Source organism: Hibiscus syriacus, unplaced genomic scaffold (genome assembly GCF_006381635.1).
Source record: "Hibiscus syriacus cultivar Baekdansim isolate YM2019G1 unplaced genomic scaffold, ASM638163v2 tig00112530_pilon, whole genome shotgun sequence".
In the NCBI taxonomy this organism is placed as follows: Eukaryota; Viridiplantae; Streptophyta; class Magnoliopsida; order Malvales; family Malvaceae; genus Hibiscus; species Hibiscus syriacus.
In genome coordinates, this window is record NW_024063358.1 from 1,063,232 (window position 1) to 1,085,543 (window position 22,312).

A 22,312-nucleotide genomic window follows, 5' to 3' on the forward strand; every position below is an offset into this window, starting at 1 on the left:
ATGTATTAAAAATTAAAATTATCATTACGTAAAAAAACTTATAGTGTTGGGTGGTTGAAATCCTTTTAAATTTCTCTATCATGGTATTGATAATTATGATTCTCAAGATTTGTGTGCAATTCAGATCTAACAACCACTGGACCAACAAGAAAACAGAACATTCAATTATTCAAATAACATTTATATGTACTTTAAACAACAATAATTTCAACTCAAACAGCAATTTTCATATACTATATGATATACTCAGCAGGTAGGCGACCCAGTTAATATTATCATTCTTAAAAATAATCATTTGATAGATTTGGGGGGGAAAAAGTAGATAGAAAAAGTTTGGTAGTCATTTTTAGAAAATAATTTTATAAAATAAATACAAAAAATAAGTTTGTAGGCTCCCTTAATATTCTATATATTTTTATTAATATAAGATGATTATAAGTAATAGTATCATTTAAGTAAGGTTTATGATTCGAGTGGTAAACAACTTGAAATCGTTTAAGTAAAGTCTTAGTTCGAATATTTATTTATGTAAAAAATCCCTACATAAATACTCATCTAAAAAAACCCAGATTAATACAGTTGACTTACCTTAATCTCTGAATTTACAAAATTAATCCTATCAAATCATATTTGGGAGAAAATTATCATCCCTACCATTACTAATTTGTATCCTATAAAGTAAAATAAGACATATATATATATATATATATATATATATATATATATATATATGCATTGTCAGATTCTATTCTAAAAAGAAAAAGAAATTAATAATTGCAGAGTTAGAAAATCAAGACAATAAATGAGGAGAAGACTGAGAAGAGGAGCAGAAAGCAAAAAGACTGAAGTTTCTTCTTTGATTTTTGTTCTTCAGAAAGAAAGAGAGAGAGAAAAAAAAAACTCGAATGAGTACTCTGTCTCCTTTCACTAAGCCAGCTCATTCCTTCTAATTTACAGATTAAAAGAGACTCGAAGCTTGATTCTTTCACTCTTGAAGTTTCATGACCCGTCTCAAATGAAAAAACCCATCTTTTTCTTCTTCTCCAAATTGACGCCTTTCTCAAAGGTAAGCAACTTTCTTCAAAACCCTTTTTTTATTTTTTAGTTTCTTGAGATTCTAAGATTTGGGTACTGTCGAGGGACTAAATTCTTGTAGTTTTCTCATTGGCTTTCGGTCAAGTTCTTTTTTTTTGGGTGTTGGGTTTTGATATTTTTAGCTTGTAAACCATTTTAGCTGCTGTTTTTCGTGTTGTTGTTTGAATTGGAATTCCTTGGTTAGTTCTTCATTTATTTCCCTCGTAATGAATGTTAAAATCTGCATTTACTGCTTTACACTCTGGAAGGGGGGGGGGCTTTTGAGCATTTTGGACTATTGTTTGGGTTTGATGGAGAAGTTGTTGCTAGTTTATATTTATTACAGTTCATTAGTAACTTCATATTTTAGTTGAATTCACAATTATACTGACATTAAGTTGTAATTATATGAAGATTTTTTTCTCTAAATCTCCGGTGCATCATAGCTTAATATTGAGCTTTCCCTTTCATGCATCTTGAATCAAATTGGATCTGATCAGAGTGATTTTTCCTTGTGAAGTTTTTTGTTCATGAAACAGATTAATGAAAATGATGATTGTGAAGTTTTGTAAAATAAAAAAATGGCTGTCCCTTGTTCCCATATGTAATGGGGTAAGGGGAGGTAAGATAGTAGGCTGCCTCCAACACTAGGTTGAGAGCAGCTTCCGTAGGAGACCTCCGAATTATGAAATGCCTTCCGTGGGACTCGATCCACGACCTCAAGGTTAAGAACCTTGTGCTCTATCAACTGAGCACCAACTAAGCACCAACTAAGCACGATAGTCATCTCTGAAGTTTTGTAAAATAGTCACTGAAATTTAAGTCAAAATTTCTGGCGGTTTCCTCCCTCCCCACCGAAGGTTATAGAAAGTGCTAGAAATGATGTAAAATAATTGATGCAAGTCAAAGGGGCAAGGGGTGGTGCTCCAAGGTATCTAGTTTTCGCCTTTGGGTGCTTGTTCATATGGGAGTCTTTTTCTTTTGATTTATATCTTTAGCAATCAAGTTGTTTTGTGATAGAAAATCGATACCGTACCTGTTTTCAGGTGTCAGATATGTGTTTGATTTAAGTACATTAGGAAAATCAAAGGTCGGAGAAACATAGCTGACCGATATGCTAACAGCGGTCTGCCTTTGTGCTTGATTGTTTTTGCAGAGTCGGAAGTCACTTTTATGCTCGTAAGATTTTATATTGCATGGCATTGATCATTGGGGCTGACTTCGCTGAAGATGGAATTATTTCGTGGTTTTCTTATATTGACTTGCTTTCTTTCTTTTGTATCTGCTAATTTACAAGGTGCGCAGTTATTCCTTGTTTGACCTTTTCTATTTTCATCGAACTTATGGATTTCTATGCATGTGTGAGCGGAATGGGAGATAATATTTAGGCCTGGTTTGGCCTGAGGGGGTTATTTCTTCTTAATTGGATCATGACTATTAGTATCTTCTCTTTCAGGAGACGCTTTGTTTGCATTGAAGACTTCACTCCATGCCTCACCTGATGAGTTGAGAGATTGGAATCCCGATCAAGTTAACCCTTGTACCTGGTCAAATGTTATGTGTGATTCTAGTAATAATGTCATTTCTGTGTAAGTAATTAGTGTAACTTTTTCCCTTCCTTGACTATGAGTCTATGATTCATAGTCGCAACTCGCAAATGTACGCATACATGATTCAATTGTTTATGTACTTATATAAATATGTTGTTGTCCTTATATATCATAATTGTGCATTCAGGACGTTGTCATCCTTGAACTTCTCCGGCACATTGTCCCCTAAAATAGGAGCTCTGACGACTCTTTCATCACTGTAAGTATTAAACATGTAAATATTCAATCAAATAGTTGATTTCTATAATTAATGTTTTTCATTCGTAGACATTTTCGGAGGTCATTTTCTTGATTTCCTCATTCAAAACTATTTATTCCCGATGCTGCACTTGAGTGTACAGTTCATTATAGCAACGGGGTGAATCTTTTTGTGTTAACACATCAACGTATTCTGTGTGTTCATCATACAGTACATTGAAAGGAAATGGTATAACTGGTGAGATTCCAAAAGAGATAGGGCACTTGTTGAGCTTGACCAGCTTGGATTTGGAAAGTAATCGTTTAACTGGAGAGATACCTCCTTCTCTCGGTAACCTTAAGAATCTCCAATTCCTGTAAGCAACTCCGTTTATGTTATTTCGTTTGAGGTTTTTATTTATTTCTACCTGTCTTGTGTTCATTGTAAGGCATTCGCTCTTTCATGCAAGCAGGACACTGAGTAAGAACAATCTTACTGGGACTATCCCTTCGTCGATTTCAAATCTTCCAAAGTTGATCAATCTGTAAGTATTAAATGCCGACTGCTATCTGATTGCATAGGAAAACAACACTTCATTGACTACACCTTGAGTTTTGGATGAAATGGTCAATGAATTCCAAGTTAGTAAAGTTTCAAACTTGAACATATGAGGAGCTGTTTCTCTTCATGTTTTTTAATGTCACTGATGGCTTGGTTAAACTGTTTCTGCAGCCTGCTCGATTCAAATGATCTTAGCGGTCAAGTTCCAGATGATTTATTCCACATTCCGATTTACAAGTATGGGTGTCTTTGATTAGTTTGTTTCATTTCTGATTTTAATACAAAGAAATAAAAATATCGTGAATGGCCGTTCACCATACGCCCCCCATTCACAAATATTTATCTGCAGTGAATTGAAGCTAACACTGTTTTATTTATTTCAGTTTTACAGGAAACAGATTAAATTGTGCTGGAAATTTCCCGCAGAGTTGTGTATCGAATGGAAATGATTCAGGTAATTGGATTAACTATTTCAAGTGAATTACATTGTTTTTATAGTGTTCATCGGTTTCAAAGATACCCCTTTTAAAAATACTTGCCACTTTGATCAGCTATCTCAGAGACTTCTCTTCTTTTGCAGGTTCTTCGGGGAAGTCGAAGGTTGGAATTATAGTTGGAATCCTTGGCGGGTTTATAATTCTTCTTATCTTTGGTGGTTTGCTGTTTTTCCTGTGCAAGGGTCGCCGGAAAGGCTACAGGAGCGATGTATTTGTAGATGTTGCAGGTGAAGTCGACCGAAGAATTGCTTTTGGTCAACTGAAAAGGTTTGCATGGAGGGAATTACAATTGGCTACTGACAGCTTCAGCGAAAAAAATATCCTTGGACAAGGAGGTTTCGGGAAGGTTTATAAAGGTGTTCTTTCTGATAACACAAAAGTTGCAGTTAAGAGATTAACTGATTTTGAAAGTCCCGGAGGAGATGCGGCTTTTCAACGTGAGGTCGAGATGATAAGCGTAGCTGTTCACAAGAATCTATTAAGGCTGATTGGCTTTTGCACGACACCAACTGAACGCCTTTTGGTCTATCCATTTATGGAGAACTTAAGCGTGGCCTATCGCCTTAGAGGTACTCGATATTCAAAATTTTTATTCAACATGATTTTGTTACAGATAATTAAGCTCTTGATCTTGAGATTTCTGAAGAAACTAGTTGTTCAACACTTCATTTATACCGCCCTTCGTACAATGTGTGAATAATATATATATATATATATATATACACGGAATTGCTGTAGAGCTCAAACCCGGCGAACCTGTTTTAGATTGGCCTACAAGGAAAAGAATAGCCTTGGGTGCAGCACGAGGGCTGGAATATCTTCACGAACATTGCAATCCGAAGATCATTCATCGGGATGTCAAGGCAGCTAATGTATTATTGGATGAAGACTTTGAAGCCGTTGTTGGTGACTTTGGCCTTGCAAAGTTGGTGGATGTGAGGCGGACAAATGTTACGACTCAAGTTCGTGGAACAATGGGTCACATAGCACCCGAGTACTTGTCCACGGGGAAGTCATCAGAAAGGACAGATGTATTTGGTTACGGGATTACGCTTCTAGAGCTTGTAACAGGTCAACGTGCGATCGACTTTTCACGCTTGGAAGAAGAAGATGATGTTTTGCTGCTTGATCATGTAAGATAACTCGAAATCTATTACCGTGTTTTCTTTTGTATATGCCTAAGTGCACGCCTTGACAGAGAACAACTCGATGTTTGTTTGTGAAGGTCAAGAAGCTTGAAAGGGAGAAAAAGCTGGATGCTATTGTAGATCGGAACCTTAATAAAAACTACAACATCGAGGAGGTCGAGGCAATGATCCAAGTTGCATTGCTCTGTACCCAATCTTCACCCGAGGAGCGTCCGGCAATGTCGGAGGTGGTAAGGATGTTGGAAGGAGAGGGGCTGGCCGAGAGATGGGAAGAATGGCAGCATGTCGAAGTTACCCGTAGGCAAGAGTACGAAAGACTTCAAAGGAGATTCGAATGGGGAGAAGATTCATTATATAATCAGGACGCGATCGAGTTATCGGGCGGAAGATGAGGTAAAGATTTCCTTGGAAAGTATGCCGAACATTTAGGGGCATCAGTGTTTTTATATATCAGATGCATTTTTTGTTATTGTAATTCTCTCCTTTCTTGGCATGTTTAATTCGACGATTTCTTGTTCGTGTTCATATATCGTCTTGTTCGTGTTTATTGAATCGAAGAACGAAATAAAAGAATGGGTATGATCTTGTTTTCCGGTTAATTTTTATCCAAATCTCAACAAGTAGCTAACACTGTAATATGTTACAAAGTTTATTGCAAAAGTTGAAACCAAGTACTGTAATTCTCAAAAGACCCAAACTCACGAAGCAAATCATCAAATAAACTATCTTCCAAACAATCTTCCTTCTCCATCAAGTCATCTTCATCTTCCTCCATAGTCAACACACCTTTCAATTTCCGATTCTCTGCTGCTGCCACGATCGCTGGCTCCTCCTCGACCACTGGCATATGTCCTTCGAACAACGATATATGTCCGAAGAGCTTATTTTTCCTGTTGAACCCGTCCCCGCAACTACACTTCCACTTCTTGACCTCTTCGTCGGCGCCACAGTGCTTCAAATGAGCCTTCAAATCGGCCAATACAGAGAAACTCTTCTTATGACACCCATTGCAGCTATACATTTTCGGGCAATGGCTTCTCTTGAAATGATTCCTCACGCAGATAACCGATTTCAACGGCCGGAACTTGAGATGCTTCTTGTTCCTATTGCACCCGTCGTACGGGCACGAAAACCGGGTACTCCGACCTGGATTCTTCGCTTCCGATTTCTTCGACAGCGCTTCCGTAGTTTTGTACTGATCTCCGTGAGCCCTCATGTGCATCCGTAGATTCGCGTCGCGTTTGAAGCCTTTGCCGCAAATTTCGCAGAAATGTAAATGTTCCGCGAGCAATTCGACGGCGTCTAGCTCGATTATCTCGGAATCTCCTCCGTCGTAGTCGTCGAACTTGAGTTTCAGCGGTTCAGGAGACGGGTTTGGAACCGGAGCTGGATCCGGGAAATGGAACTTTTTGGCGCAAGAGAGGAGAGCGGCACCGTTGACGATGATTTGGTGGACGGAGGCGGTGATTTCGGAGGAGACGAGATCCATTTGATGTTTGGAGATCAAAGTGTTGGTGTTGACCGATTGAGAGAGGAAATCTTGTAAAGAGTCCATCCTCATTTTGACCGTCGACAGGTTTTCGAGCGGGACACGTAGACCGGCATCGAACATCAGAGCTTGTTGTCGGAGAGAGGGTGCTCTGGTGACGGGAGATTCCGACGATATTCGAAAGGGGTCTCCGGGATTCGACATATTTTGTTCTCGGGGAACTGAAAGTTTTGCTAAGCTTGTGCTGGGATGGAAATCGATAGATATCTGACAGACAGTTATTAATTATTTAGATACTTTTTGGATAAAAACGCCGGGAGGGAGTCAAGACAAACTTAACTGATAAAGGCTTTTATCTTTTTTATTTATCATTTAACTTTGAAAAAAAAACACGAAGAAGCAAGTCGAAAAAAATGTTATATTATATTTTTATATTTTTTTTAAATTATATTATTAAAAATATATTATTGACAATTATACATTTTTAGAAATATATTTTTAAATATAATATAAGATTTTTATAGGTTTAAATTTAATTTTGAGTTCGAGTTTGAATCGAGTTTGAACTTGAATCGAGCTCAGAATCGAGCTTCAATCGAGCTCGAGTCTCGATCTTCAATCGAGCTCCTGAATTTTTTTGAGTTTGAGCCTTTTCGAGTTCGAGTCTAGTTTCAATATTATATTTTGAGTTCGAGTTGAGTTTTATAATTTTTAACTCGCGAGTTTTTGAGTCGAGTCGAGCATAATTTTAAACTTTTCGAGTTCGAGTCGAGTTCAGTAATACTCAAACTCGGCTCGACTCGACTCGTTTACAGCCCTAATGGGCACCATATTTAGTCACCAACCTATGAGTTGTTTTTTTGGTTAATTTTAATCATTTATATTTTTAAAATATTATAAAATAATTAATAAATTTATAAAAAAAAGAATCTATAAATTTATAAAAATATATTTTAATCATTTAATCCTCAATTATCAACCCACGTTACTCTAGCAATGTCTCATTTGATCTTGTAATTCTAATTAAAATTTAATTTCATATATTTTAAATAATAATTTTAAAATATTGTAAAAGTTATAAAATATAAAAATATAAAATCAGTTTTTAATTATAATTATATTAATAATTTTCTAAAATTATACAAAACTAAAAAAGTATTTAAAATTCTAATTAACAATAATACTAATTATCGCAATCGATTGTAATATAATAGTATAAAATTCAAACATTTCAGTAGAACCAACTAAATTGATTATGTATATTGATTTTTTATCATTAACAATGCGTCAATGCCCATGTGTAATAATTGATCTGTAATTAATCCTCCTTAGTTTTCAGTGATATAAAATATGACAGATCATTGTCAATTATTTTATTTGCATTGGTCAAGGATTCTTAAAATTTTTATTTGCATTGATATAGAATATGACACATTTCACAATAAAGGCTAAATTTGAAAGGTCAGATTTAAAGTGTCAGCCAAATCCAATCTGCAGAGAGGTCGGCGGCGCCAGTAGCCGCCGTCAGGTGATTTTCCAAGAACCTCAGCATCTGTCCTTAATATCATATAGACAAACTAAAGATCCATCATGTAAGTAAGCCCTAAGATATTGTTATTAAAAAAACCAGCTTAGACAATTTCATTTTAAAGGCTTAATACAAAAATAAATATCTAAATTATGTCTCAAAATACATTTTAATGTTTAAATTTTTTTTTATTGAAAATATGTATACTATTTTTTCGTTATAATTTTATATGCATATTGATATATTTTAAATTTTTAATAATAAAAATATTATTTTTTCAAAAAAGAAAAATCAAATCAAATTTTCCCTCGTTATCCTTCTCCCTCCTGTTGCCCTACCTCTGACGAAGAACGGTCACCATAGGTCGGGTTTTGTTTGAAACACAATGGCGACGAACATGTAACGTATGAACAGCTGTAGGCATCAAAATCACCAGAAAACTTAAATGAAAAACTAAAAATCCAATGACCCTTCACGGCATTATTTACGATAATCTGCGTAGTTTCACGGTAGATGGGGCCGACCAACGACAACAAATATAAAATATGGTATTTTTCATTTTTTTTAATTATAATATATTTTTTAAATAAAAATAATTTTTGAAATTTTATATGTGTGACACGTGTCATATAACAACAAAATTTAACTGTTACGATCTAGACACCTAAAAGTGTAACGTTGAAAACTTTAGGAATATATTTTTAGCGAAAAATTCTTTAGGTACCAAATCGTATATAGAGGTATAATTTAGACATTTGTTTTTTTATTAAGCCAATTTTAAAATTATATTATGCAAGTAAACTATAACTTTCTTTGTGTAAATGAAATATAAAGAGTTTATTTTGGTGAAATGAAACTTACCTAAGTGCTAAGCTGGTAGTAAATACATTATCTTCTTTAAAAAGGACAGCCCCCTCCTTGTTGGTCTGGATTTTGAGATGAATTCCCACTGGATTTCAAGTTTACATCAACCATGTATTCCTCTTTTGTTGAAGAAAGAGTTCACATTCCAGGTAACGCAGTAGCTATCTTGCGGAACAGAGGCTGCAATTTAACATTATTCAGTCTTCAAACTACAAGTTAACAAACCGAGAAAAAGGTAAGCACTACCATAACCTCTACATTTATATCAAACACACACACACACACACAGAGACCATGATATACTAGGTCAAGCATGTTAATGTACAAGTAGATCAACAACACATACATGTAATCCTACAACGAGTGAGGATAAGTATTGGATATGTATTTGGATACAATTGTTATATACATAGAGGGGGAATAGGATCCAATTATACAGTGTAAAATAAAAATATTTTATACTAATTTAGGATCACTAGATTAGTGAAAATAGACAACTGATATTAACAATAAGAAATGTGAAAGATATTCAATGAAAAGAAAAATAAGGAAACAATCTCAACCGTATAGTTTCACTAATCCAACGAGTCTATTTTCGTTCATCCAATGATCCTAAATCAGAGTAAAACTAACAGTCTTTTATATTTTGTAAGTGGATCCTAACCCATATATATATATACACACATATTTGTATTTTTCACCTTGATATTGAATCCTGCTTTTGCACTGGTTTCTATGAACATGACTTCAAATTCTTTAGCATTGCTATCTCCTTCCTCTATAGAAACCTGCCTGTTTAGTCAAATAAGGGCAGGCAAATACGATCAGTAAACTCCAGTAATATGGAAACCCAATCTAAAGAGTTCAACTGCATTTCCTACTCATCACTAACCTTTTATCAACGAGATCGGTTTTATTCCCAACGAGGACAGTAATGATATCGCTGCCTCGTTCTGTTCGTACCTCTTCAACCCACTTTGAAGTATTCATAAATTATTGTCTATCTGCAAATAGATAAACCAAATAAGGGATGCACATGTAAGGTTAACGCGTACGTCAAACTAATGACAATGGTTATCAAGGGAGTGTTCGATTAATAAAACATAATAATTATATATGTGTGATATAAAGTACTTGGGTTGGCTGATACTCACTAGCTACATCATAGGCAATTACTGCAACAGAAGAATCTCTGATATAACTTGGAATAAGACCCCCTAAATCTTTCCTGCCCTGCAGTATCCCTGCGGAATCATAACATAAAGCTCAAACACAGACAAGATAATTGGAAAATTGAAAAGTATATGTACCATGAAAACCAAAAGTTATTTTTAAAGAGAATGAAGTAAACAACAGAAATGAACTAGTTCCTATTTCCAAAAGTTGTCCACTACTTCAAACATTCATCGCTGACAGGTGATAACAAATATGTACAGCTCTATTTGGAGCTAATTTGGTGACTAAAATCTAAAAAGTTATAAGATGAAAGCAAATTTGCTTACAATCATTCAACATTTATCAAAATGGACCGAAGCAAACTAAAATTAGCGCTAACCAGAGTTATCCAAGGCTACATTGTTCAGAAAAGAGTGGGTGGGAGGAAGAGAGCGTATTACCAAAGCAGCAATCGAACCGTCCGATCTTCAAGATACATAGTTTTTGACAAAAAATCAATTCCTATTGTGGCCTGCAATTGATTTATATCAAGAAATCATGAGACAATTCTTCTTGTTCAAGGAAAATATGCTTACAAACTATCGATTCAAAATATAAATTAATCATACAAAATTCATAATTCCCTGTACCCTAAATATCAAGTGTTTTTAAAACTAAAATCATTTTGGCCAAGATCAACAACATAAACAACAAGGCTATTTTGATCGGTGACTAATACTCCCGATCATCTAACGGAGATGCAATAAATCGAATACAGAACAAAAGTACGCGCGAAACAGATGAATTTAAGAAACGGTAAAACCTTAATCAGAAAAACCACCTCGAATTGTTTAAGAAAAAAAAGAATGAAAAAATCGACCTGATAAGCGGTGTCGAATTTATCGTACATGAAGCGGGTGATAATGCTGGTTTTGCCGACGGATTGATCGCCTAAGAATACCAGCTTGTATTTCGCCAGAGGAGACACTGTAGCCATTTTTCAATTTCTTCTCTCTTTTTATATAGTAAGCACGAGAAACCACCAACTATCGAGAGTCAAAATCTTTGCGCTGCTTTCTCCTTTCCTATTTTATCCATCCCCCTACATTTTACTTTCGTTCAATTTGCCCCTTTTGAGTTTGAGTTCAGTTATACTGTTTTCTTTTATAAAAAAATCTAAAATGAGAATTAAAAATTTATTACAGGGTTAATGAGAAATACTTTCCCAGCTTACTAGAAAAGTATTAACATAAAGAAACAATTTAATTCTTACATGGATTTTAAAATAAAAAATAATTAATATACGTAAAAGGCAAAAGGTCATCGTTGTCTTATTGTAAATCCAATTTATCATTTTCGTCCATATCATTTTTATATCAATTTAACTTTCGAAGTTGTTTATGATATTCATCTTAGCCCTCGAAATCCGTTTTGACTAACAAAACCAAATCTTATGCATTTTTCAACACTAGTAATTTCCAGATCAACCAAATATTATTGACGTGGCTTGATGATGACGTGATATTTATTAAAAAATAAATAATTAAATAATTAAAATATTTACTAAATACAACGGTTAGAAAAAATCTCAAAAATTTGACCTAATCTCTTAATCTCACTGAAATAAATAATAAAATTTTGAAAATTTATCCTAAGTAGTGTGTTTAATAAATATTTAACATAATCCCTTAATCCACAAACACAGAAGACTCATAATTATGATATTAAAAAATAGTCAATGGACTTCGAGGTTTCTAATGAACACTATAGACAATTTCGAGAGCTAAATTGATGGAAAAAATAGGGACGAAAATGATAAATTGTGTTTATAACATAAGTAACAGTGGCCCTTAAGCCTAAGAAAAATAATTAATGTAATAGTCTAGGTCATCTCCTTCATTAAAATAGATAATTTACCTTGCTTGTCTGAAACTGGTGTTATAATATGAGTAAATTCTCTCTAATAGTTTCTTCCCGTTCGAAATCTCGGAGGCTGTTAAAATTGGTTTTACACAACACCGATGCAGAAGGGTCTCTTGGAAGCCTTCTACAGTGTCAAATTGTTTGATCGGAATTCGCCGTCAGAGATATCCGACGAAGTTGCGCCGAGGATGCTGTTTTTAACGATTGATAAAGATATTACATCTCTAGTAGTTACTAAAACTTCCAATGAAGTTATTTTTGAAGACAATGGCATTTACGCCAACGGTTATTGTCAACCTGATCGGAACGAATTCGATTGCGGGGGTAATTCATACAATTTTGCACTGTTCCAAAATGTCAGACTAACACCAAAGCCTTGCTTCTTTATATTCACAATTCTAAGCACATATAATATGTATTCTTCATTTGCACGCATCTTAAAATGACTGTCAACCCTTTCATTAAAACATGAGAAAAACGAATGGAAACTATAATGATGGGGGCCACTCTGAGAAATCTCCTTACCTGCTTGCAGGTGTTATTAGGCTCCCTTATTTTTGAGTCGGTATGGATATTTCTGGTATATCGAAACGCTACTGATAACAAGTGGAAGAGCCAGGAGACTATACGTCGTCGGTGGTTTTCCTTCGAAAAGGAACTGCAGCATCGCCGTTACAAGAAGTGCTGAAACGACGACAAACCCCTGCTCGCATTTGAGGCAAAATTACCAGCATAAGTGTTCTTGAGAAAATAGTATGTGGCATGGAAACTAAATTCAAACAATAAAATGAAGAGTGGTTTTCACTTTTAAAGATCTCACGAAAACGATCTTTTGAAATCTCTGTTCATAGAAGGTGGATAAGTTTCATCTCTGCATCAGTGCCCCCTCACTCCCAGAGGAGATGTTCAAAGATTTCAAGGCACTTTGCCTACATTACCCACCATCCCTCTTTGATTTCAATACATGGACTTGTAAAATTAAGGAGGTCGATGTCTTGAAACTCGGTATTTTGTTTACTTGATGATTTAAATGCAAACAATTAAACAGCCCCCATATCAACATGCACCTATTTAATCATCAATGTCCCCTTCAATGCCTCATCCTGAGTTTTGACTGTATTAATTTGATGTAGTAAGGCTTACCTTCGTCACACCACCTGCAAGGCTGGTGATAAGGCCAACAAGAATCCCACCAAGAGCATTGGTTACAATCGGAATCTGAAAAGGCAATGAAAATAGTCTTGTTTAAACTTCAGCTTGCATGTACCATGCAAGTTAAAACATAGAAGTATCGATGACTTTTATTGTTGAGGATGTCTACGTGCAGTTTTAGAGTCTGGATTTTGTCTCCCGACCCTTAAGGACATTCTTTAGGGAGATAAAATCCCAGGACTAAAACCACATATGGGCACCACGAGAAGACAAAACCTTCAGGTTGTTGAGGGTTCCGACGGGCAAACGAGATGTGTTGAAAATTCAACAGCACATGCGCTGCTTGAAAAAAAAAGTTGGGAGCTGAATTTTGTTGAATTTTTGGCATGGGAACATTATTTTTAATCATTGGACTTTAGGGTATTTACAAAGATTAGTCCTTAAGCTTCAACTATAAATACCCTTACTCATTTAGCTTCAAAATCATCCCAAATCATTTCTTTCTCCCAATACTAGAGAGTTTTCTTGTGAGTAGTGAGTGTTTTGTAAACACCTGGAAATTTTCTCTCTTAGTAAAAGATCTGCAGCAGTCTGGAGATGTAGGTATAATTGACTGAACTCCGTTATCAATTTCGGGTATTATTTTTTCCGCTTTTATTTCGCATTCTCACTAATCTGGTTATAGGGAAATTACTCGTTCTCGTTTATTTCCCAACAACTGGTAATCAGAGCTTTTGGTTGTGAATTTTGTCAATTTTTTGCGAGGTTACTATTTATTACTATTTACGTGAATAGTGAATTTCGTGAATAGTAAAAATTTTATCGGCGATACGAGTTTGTCGACGGAGGTGTTATAATACATGGCGGTTCGCAGAAATTGTCAGAAACGATCCAAAGAAGCCTGATTCGAGTGGGAGCGATGGCTGCAGACGAAGTGAATGTGAAAATTGAGAAGTTCGATGGTGCAGACTTTGGCTTTTGGAAGATGCAGATTAAAGATTTTATGTACCAGAAAAATCTATATCAACATCTCAGGAAAGCAACCAGAGGGCATGAAGAATGAAGACTGGGCTCTTCTCGACATACAAGCCCTTAGAGTTATCCGATTGACGTTATCCCGCAATGTTGCTTTCAACATAGCAAAGGAAAAGACTACGGCGGGTCTTATGGCGGCTTTCTCCAGTATGTATGAGAAGTCATCGGCCTCAAACAAAGTTCACTTGATGAGACGATTATTCAATTTGCGGATGGCGGAAGGGGCATCAGTGGCTCAACATCTGAATGAACTCAACACAAGCACAACCCAGTTGAGTTTCGTGCAAATTGAATTCGATGATGAAGTTCGAGCTTTAATTTTCTTATCATCTCTACCAGACAGTTGGAATGCTACTGTTACATCAGTCAGTAGCTCGTCGGGAAACATCAAATTAAAATTCGACGATGTTCGGAATCTGGTATTGAGTGAAGAAATTCGACGGAGAGAATCGGGTGAAGCATCAAGCTCCTCAGCCTTGCATACGAAGTCTAGAGGGAGAACTTCATAAAGAAATTCAAATCGTGGCAGATCGAAATCGAGAAGTGAAAAATCAAGAACGGGAAAGAAAGATTTTACCTGTTATAATTGTGGCAAGAATGGTCAATTTAAAAGAGATTGCCGAGCACTGAAGAAAGATACCGTCGCACAGGAATCTGCCAACATGACATAAGAGACAGGTGATGCCATGATTCTAAGCATCAACAGTCCGATTGAATCATGGATCTTGGATTCAGGGGCATCTTTCCACTGCACCCTATGCCAAGAAATCATGGAGAACTATGTCAGTGGTGATTTTGGGAAGGTTCATCTAGCTGATGATGAAACCTTGAAGATCGTTGGAAAATGAGACATCTGATTAAAGTTGCCAAACCAGACCACCTGGAAGGAGCACTCGTCATTGCTCGTGGTAAGAAGACTGGTACTCTCTATGTAACCTCAAATTTAGAGAATATCATTGCAGTAGCAAATGCTGATGGAAAATCAAACATATGGCACCAAAGGCTTGGCCATATGAGCGAGAAAGGGATGAAGACATTTATGTCAAAAGGGAAGCTGTCGGATCTAAAGATGTAGATGTCGGACTATGTGAGGATTGCATCTTTGGAAAACAAAAAAAAGTATGTTTTGCAAAGATTGGCAAGACACCCAAGGCAGAAAAGTTAGAGTTGGTTTATACTGATGTATGGGGACCATCTCCAGTTTCATCTCTTGCGGGCTCACTATATTATGTCACCTTTATCGATGATTCTACAAGGAAGGTGTGGTTTATTTTCTGAAGAAAAAAATAGAAGTCTTTGATACATTCAGAAAATTGAAGGCCATGGTGGAAATGAGACTGGTTTGAAAGTCAAGCGGTTGAGGTCAGACAATGGAGGAGAGTACATAAACAATAGATTCAAAGATTTCTGCGCAAACGATGGGATCAAGATAGCGACAACAGTTCCCATGACATCGCAGCAGAATGACGTAGCAGAGCGCATGAACAGAACTCTAAATGAACGTGCCAGAAGTATGAGGATACATGCCGAATTCCCCAAATTGTTATGGGCTGAAGCTCTCAACACTGTAACTTACCTGATCAATCGTGGGCCCTCAGTTCCTTTGGATGATAGAATACCAGAGGAAGTTTGGAGCAAGAAAGAAATAAACCTTTCACACTTAAAAGTGTTTGGTTGTATTTCTTATGTACACATAAATTCTGCTAAAAGAAGTAAACTTGATGCCAAGTCCAACAAATGTGTCTTTCTTGGTTATGGTGGTGATGAGTTCGGTTACAGGTTTTGGGACTATTAAAATCGGAATATCATCAGAAACAGAGATGTCGTTTTCAATAAGAATGTGATGTACAAAGACAGGTCAACTATAAAATCAAGTAGCTCCAATATCGAAGCTGAAACAAAGGAATTTACTGAGTTTGAGGATATTTCTGGAAATGATGTTCATATCAGTCCTGAAGCAGTTCAAGAAGAACCAGGCACACCAGAACTGGGACGCTCCTCTAGAATTCCTAAACCAACCCAGCGTTATTCATCTTCTTTGCACTACTTGTTGCTGACTGACAATGGTGAACCAGAGTGTTATGATGAAGCAATGCAGGTGGAGGATTCAGTCAAGTGGGAGTCTTCCATGAAAGATGAGATGGACTCGCTTATGTCAAATCAGACGTGGGAATTAGCTGAATTACCACCAGGCAAGAAAGCGCTCCATAACAAGTGGATTTACAGGATTAAAGAAGAGCACGATGGGAGCAAACGCTACAAAGCAAGATTGGTTGTCAAAGGTTTTTAGCAAAAAGAAGGTATTGACTACAATGAAATTTTCTCTCCAGTCGTAAAACTATCTACAATCAGATTGGTGTTGAAAATTATAGCTACAGAGAATTTACATCTTGAGCAGTTAGATGTGAAGACAGCTTTCCTTCAAGGTGATTTGGAGAAAGAAATCTATATGAGGCATCCAGAAGGCTTCATAGAAGCAGACAGAAGGCTTCATAGAAGCAGACAAGAAAAATTTGGTATGCAGGTTGAAGAAGAGCTTGTATGGTTTAAAACAAGCTCCAAGACAGTGATACAAGAAGTTCGATAGTTTCATGAGTAGCAGTGGTTTTACTAGATGTCAAGCAGATCATTGTTGCTACATCAAAAAGTTCGACAATAACTTCATTATTTTATTGTTGTACGTTGATGACAAGCTCGTTGCAGGTTCAGATATGCAAAAGATTATAAACTTAAAGTAAAAACTATCGAAGCAGTTTGCAATGAAAGATCTGGGCGTTGCAAAGCAGATTCTTGGGATGAGGATCAAGAGAGACACAAAGTCAGTGACTTTGATGTTATCACAGGCTGAGTACATCAACAAAGTACTTTTCAGGTTTAACATGCAAGATACTAAACCAGTAAGTACACTTTTAGGTGTTCATTTTAGACTCTTCTAAGAAAAGTTACCAAAGACGGAGAAAGAACGTGCACAGATGGTGAATGTGCCGTATGCCTCAGCAATTGGAAGTCTGATGTATGTCATGGTTTGTACCAGACCAGATATTGCTCAAGCAGTGGGAGCTGTTAGCAGGCACATGAATATTCCGGGCAAAGTACACTGGGAAGCAGTCAAATAGATCCTCAGATATCTGCGGGGTACTACAAACAAAACACTTTGTTTCAAAGGTGGAGATACGATACTGACAGACTATGTAGATGTTGACTTAGCCGGAAATATTAATATCAGAAGAAGCACTACAGGGTATGTCTATACTCTATGAGGTACTGCAGTGAGTTGGATTTCTCAACTACAGAAGATAGTTGCTCTCTCCACAACTGAAGTAGAATACGTCGTTGTTATGGAAGCCAATAAGGAGATGTTTGGCTCCAAAGTTTCTTGGAAGAGTTAGGCAAGAAACAAGAAAACAATGTCTTGTATTGCGATAGTCAAAGGGCTATCCATCTAGCAAAGAATCTGTCTTTTCATTCCAGGACGAAGCACATATAATTGCGATATCATTCTATCCGGTCTCTTCTGGAAGATGAGATTTTAAAACTTGAAAAGATTAGTGGAGCTCAAAATCCGGCAGACATGTTGACAAAGACGATGATTACGGACAAACTGAAGTTGTGTTCAACTTCAGTTGGTATGCTAAAATAAAAGACTAGAAATATTGCTGCATTGATCAATGTGTGAAGACAGATTAAAATCGGTCTTCAAGTGGGAGATTTTAAAATAAAAGACAAAAAAATTGGGGGGCTAAATTTTGTTGAATTTTTGGCATGAAAAAAATATTTTTAGTCATTGGATTTTAGGGTATTTACAAAGATTAGTCCTTAAGCTTCAACTATAAATACCCTTACCCATTTAGCTTCAACTATAAATACTCTTACCCATTTAGCTTCAAAATCATCCCAAATCATTTCTTTCTCTTAATACTAAAGAGTTTTCTTGTAAGTAGTGAGTGTTTTATAAACACTTGGAAATTTTCTCTCTTAGTAAAAGATTTGCTGCAGTTCGGAGACGTAGGTATAATTGGCTGAACTCCGTTATCAATTTCGGGTATTATTTTTTCCGCTTTTATTTCACATTCTCACTAATCTGGTTATAGGAAAATTACTCATTCTCGTTTATTTCCCAATAAGATATACCTCAACCAAAAAGGTAAAAGTCTAACTTGTAAAGATCCCTACCCAGTCTTACATTATTCCTTTCCATATTCCTAAACCCAAGATCATCCCTAATTTTCTCTAAATAAAATAAGATAATTACCAAAGTTAGTGGAGTCCAACCATGAAAAAACCCATTACGTCTAATAGCTTCTCCATCTGGAGACTTGGAGGTACTAGCCAGTAAGCACAAGCTTCCAACAAAAGACATTTCTACGGTCATCAAGTATGCTGAGTGCTTCTTGACCTATAATAAAGAAAATATTAAGAAAATGAAAGAAGATAGGCAAGCCTAGATAACTTGTTGATTTAAAATAGAAAATAAGCTACTTCTTACCTGAGAAGCCCATTGACATAATGCAGAAGCCAGACCGGAAAGTACAGAAGCAACTAAAACAGGGATAATTCCGTAAAATAGAATTTGCTCGGGATCAGCACTGCTAGGAGCTTTGCTAGAACCTTCACCGATGCTTAGAAGAACAGCTGCCATGATCAACAAAAACAGAGCCCCAATTTGTTGAATTGACTGCCTCTGCCTGCATAGAAATGTCTCAAATTAAGCCAAATAAACTCACATATATCCCATATATCATTATTAAAATAAAAATATTACAATAATGCTTCCTATTGAAATATTTGCAATGAAAGCAGAGTCATCAGAACAATCAAATCCAGAAAAATACTAGCCAAATTAATCATTTGAAACAAAAAAGGAGACCAACATATGGATGAGCTTCAGTGAGTGAAATATACAAACATCAACCTAGTTCCTATATTTAAAACGAACCAATTGACAATACTAAAGAAGAAAAATGATGGATAAAGTACCTGTTTTAGGAAAGATACCTTAGTATGATAAATGTAAATAAGGCAGTGAAAATTATTTTTGTCTGGTTCAGCATCGATAAAGTAAGTGAATCGAGATTCCTATAAGATATCTGCAACAAAATGTTTTGAAGTGCATAAATCGTGGCAGGAAAACCGGATGCAGCGAGTGAACCCATCAAAGTCCATTCTTTCACCAGTTTCATTAAACTGCCTTCTTTCGCCATGAGAATAACAGCAAATACAACCTAGTAAACATAAAGGGGATCTCATAAACCTACACGCTAAAATAACCGAAAGTACATATTATTTGTAGGTGTACCTTGGCTATCTCACATGTCAAGACTGATGAAGTTACAATTACTTCCCGACTGAAAGAAAAGAAAAACAAGAAGAACATTATCATGAAAGAAAAGAAAAACGAGAAGATCATTATCATGAATTAAAAGAACTTGGAAAGAAATTTTGTTCAAACGTACTCCAGCTGGTATACAAACAAAGAAGTTGGGTGTCACTGATGATCCATATACATGCTATGCTACTCGAATTCGAGTTTGAAAATCGGGTACATGTATGTGCTTGACACGGATATGTTGGACTGTTTACAGAATTTCTGTCTTTGAAGGATTCTTAAAAGATCATATCTCTATACAGATATCCAAATATGTGACTGACGCAGATACTTTTAGGAAAATGAAAAGACGAAGAATGCATGTGTGCACTGAACAAGCGCTTGGATATTTACCATCATAAACTGAACTTACATCATCCTAGCATTGCAAACTTTAAAAGATGGTGGCATTACATTAAGCAATTGATGCCGATGAGGATATCCAACTACTAATGGCATAAATTTAAGAAGAGAAAAAAAGAACTAGGAAAAATCACTCAACAAATTAAATCAAATTATATAAAATCATGCAAGTAATTGATTACAATCCACGGCACATAATTAAATATTAGAATTTCGAAGGAAAATATTTGTTACCTGGTGAGGCGTTTGGAGATGAGAGGCTGCATGCCGTATTGAATAATGAGCACAAAGGAGTAAAACCAAATGTGTGGACTCATTTGGCCTGGAATCGGAGCAGAAGCTTCGGGCTTCGTTGCCGCCATTAGTGGCGTCCTTCAGGAAGAATCTCAACGGGAGATTTTTCTCGTTCAGCGTCGCAAAGGTCGGTCCTCGCCTTGCTAATCCAATGGTCTTGCTGCCGAATTACTGAGATGAGATCGGAGAATGGCTCTACCTTTTTCCTTTTTTTTGTTTCGAGTTACTCTTTCGAGCCTTCGGCTCTCTGCTGAAGTAAACGACTTTGTTTTCTTTCGGGTTCCTCGGTTTTAACCGGATTGAAGATTTTAGGTCAAATCATGAAATTAGTCCCTGTATCATATACAAATTGTACATTATATCTTTACATTTTGATTTGATCAATTGTAATCTATATATTTTTAGTTTTGAAATTTTAGTCCTAATCTGAAACATGACAATTTAAATTGATCTAATTAATAAAAATTAAATTTATAACTCACGTATTATATAATGATGAATAATATTATTTAATTTAATGAATTTCAAAACTATTATTGAAGTCATAATAAAAATTTTAAAAATATAAAAACTAAAATTAATTTGTTCATCTGATGTGATTGTAACCTTTAATCTGCTTGAGTACAGTGGTTTGGTAACAACGGGTGTTCTTCCCGACTGTATATACTCTTTTACCCCAATTAAATTTGCGAGGTTTTTAACGAGGCATATAATTAAAGTTTTGATATTTATAAATAAATAAATTATTATCGAAAAAAATTATCATATTAAGGTACGTATATTAAATTTATAATTTTTACATAGCACAATAACTAAGTATAGAACTTGACATCGAACTCGATAATTTATTTTTAAATTAATATTCAATATCTTTAAGCAAAAATAATAATTAGATGCTAAATTTGGGTTGTTTTAATATTAATTAAAACTAAATATATTAAAGTTAATTTGATGAAAAGATCTCTTCTGTTCTTCTCGATTTTAATGGGATATATTCACTAAATCATTATTACAAACAATTTACTGTGCTGCTAAGAATTCTCTTACATATAATAATAAATATAATCATCGATATACATATTGTTTTATTAATTTATAAAATTAACTGTCAATCTTTCTGTTTTAAGTTTAATTTGTAATTTTAATGGGAATAATAATTAGATTATTATTTTTATAATAATAATATAGTAGCTTGCATATACTTTATTGTTAATATATATCATTATTTTATTAACGTAGTTGTCTATGTTATTTTATATTGTTTTATAATAAATTAATATAAATACTTTATTATTAAAATGTTATTTCATTAATGTAACTGTATGTAATTTATATTATTTTATAATACATTAGATTTTTAGATATTTTTAAGATGAGATATTATGTCATATTTAAGATGTGCATTGGTCGGGTTAAATTTTCGGCCCACCTGACTCTAAAATTATAAGTCTTAATCCGACTTAAAAATATACACCTTTCACCCAATCCGAGCCCAACCCGAAAATAGAAATCTTCCACTCGACCCGAACCCGACCCACTTTTTTGAGATAAAATTCAAGCCCGACACGACCTAATATGAAATAATATATTTTTTAAAATATCATTTTTATTCAATAAAAATAAGTATATAATTGAAAGAAAAAAATATAGAGGGGCATTTTGCAATTATCCCTAAGGGTGCGTTTGGTTCACGGAATGTAAGATTACCAGTGGGACTAAAATATTACCAGGAAATAGGATTACTGGGAATGTTGTATTTTGTGTTTGGTTGGTTTAGTAGGAATGTAAGATTACCGTGTTTGGTTAAAGGAATAAAATATTATTGGAATGTATATTTGATCAAATTGTCCTTATTATATATTCGTATAATATTACAAATTGTAAAATATTTATATATTTTCTTTAAAAAATTAAATCCATAATATTTATATAATTTTTTTTACAAAATTAAAAATATAAAAAATGTTTATTGAAAGGGTAACATTTTTTGTAACCCCTGAACTTCAAATAAAATTTTAATTATAGACTTTTTTTTTGTAAATCTAAAATAATTTAAGGATAAATTTGTAATTTAAC

The 22,312-nt window shown here is 35.0% G+C and overlaps 3 protein-coding genes and 1 pseudogene across 3 annotated transcripts; 1 reads left to right on the plus strand and 3 right to left on the minus strand.

The window, feature by feature from the left end:
- Positions 1-750: 750 nt before the first annotated feature.
- On the plus strand, positions 751-5,529 carry LOC120181778 (probable LRR receptor-like serine/threonine-protein kinase At5g10290). The gene is made up of 11 exons (XM_039186838.1): positions 751-1,066; positions 2,231-2,371; positions 2,531-2,663; positions 2,812-2,883; positions 3,095-3,238; positions 3,335-3,406; positions 3,595-3,660; positions 3,807-3,877; positions 4,004-4,489; positions 4,659-5,053; positions 5,146-5,529. The coding sequence occupies exons 2-11, from the start codon at positions 2,305-2,307 to the stop codon at positions 5,458-5,460; spliced, it is 1,821 nt and encodes a 606-aa protein (XP_039042769.1). The 5' UTR covers positions 751-1,066; positions 2,231-2,304; the 3' UTR covers positions 5,461-5,529.
- Positions 5,530-5,717: 188 nt separating this feature from the next.
- Positions 5,718-6,761, minus strand: LOC120181761 (protein SENSITIVE TO PROTON RHIZOTOXICITY 1-like). The gene has a single exon (XM_039186829.1). It carries the CDS (start codon positions 6,759-6,761, stop codon positions 5,718-5,720), a length of 1,044 nt encoding a protein of 347 aa, XP_039042760.1.
- Positions 6,762-8,978: 2,217 nt separating this feature from the next.
- Positions 8,979-11,124, minus strand: LOC120181781 (annotated as a pseudogene).
- A 1,268-nt stretch (positions 11,125-12,392) lies between these two features.
- LOC120181782 (UDP-N-acetylglucosamine transporter ROCK1-like) lies at positions 12,393-20,456 on the minus strand. Its single transcript, XM_039186843.1, has 7 exons — positions 20,177-20,456; positions 19,511-19,559; positions 19,210-19,436; positions 18,701-18,899; positions 18,467-18,610; positions 13,171-13,245; positions 12,393-12,730 (listed from the first exon to the last, which is right to left on the minus strand). The coding sequence occupies exons 1-7, from the start codon at positions 20,302-20,304 to the stop codon at positions 12,569-12,571; spliced, it is 984 nt and encodes a 327-aa protein (XP_039042774.1). The 5' UTR covers positions 20,305-20,456; the 3' UTR covers positions 12,393-12,568.
- Positions 20,457-22,312: the final 1,856 nt, after the last annotated feature.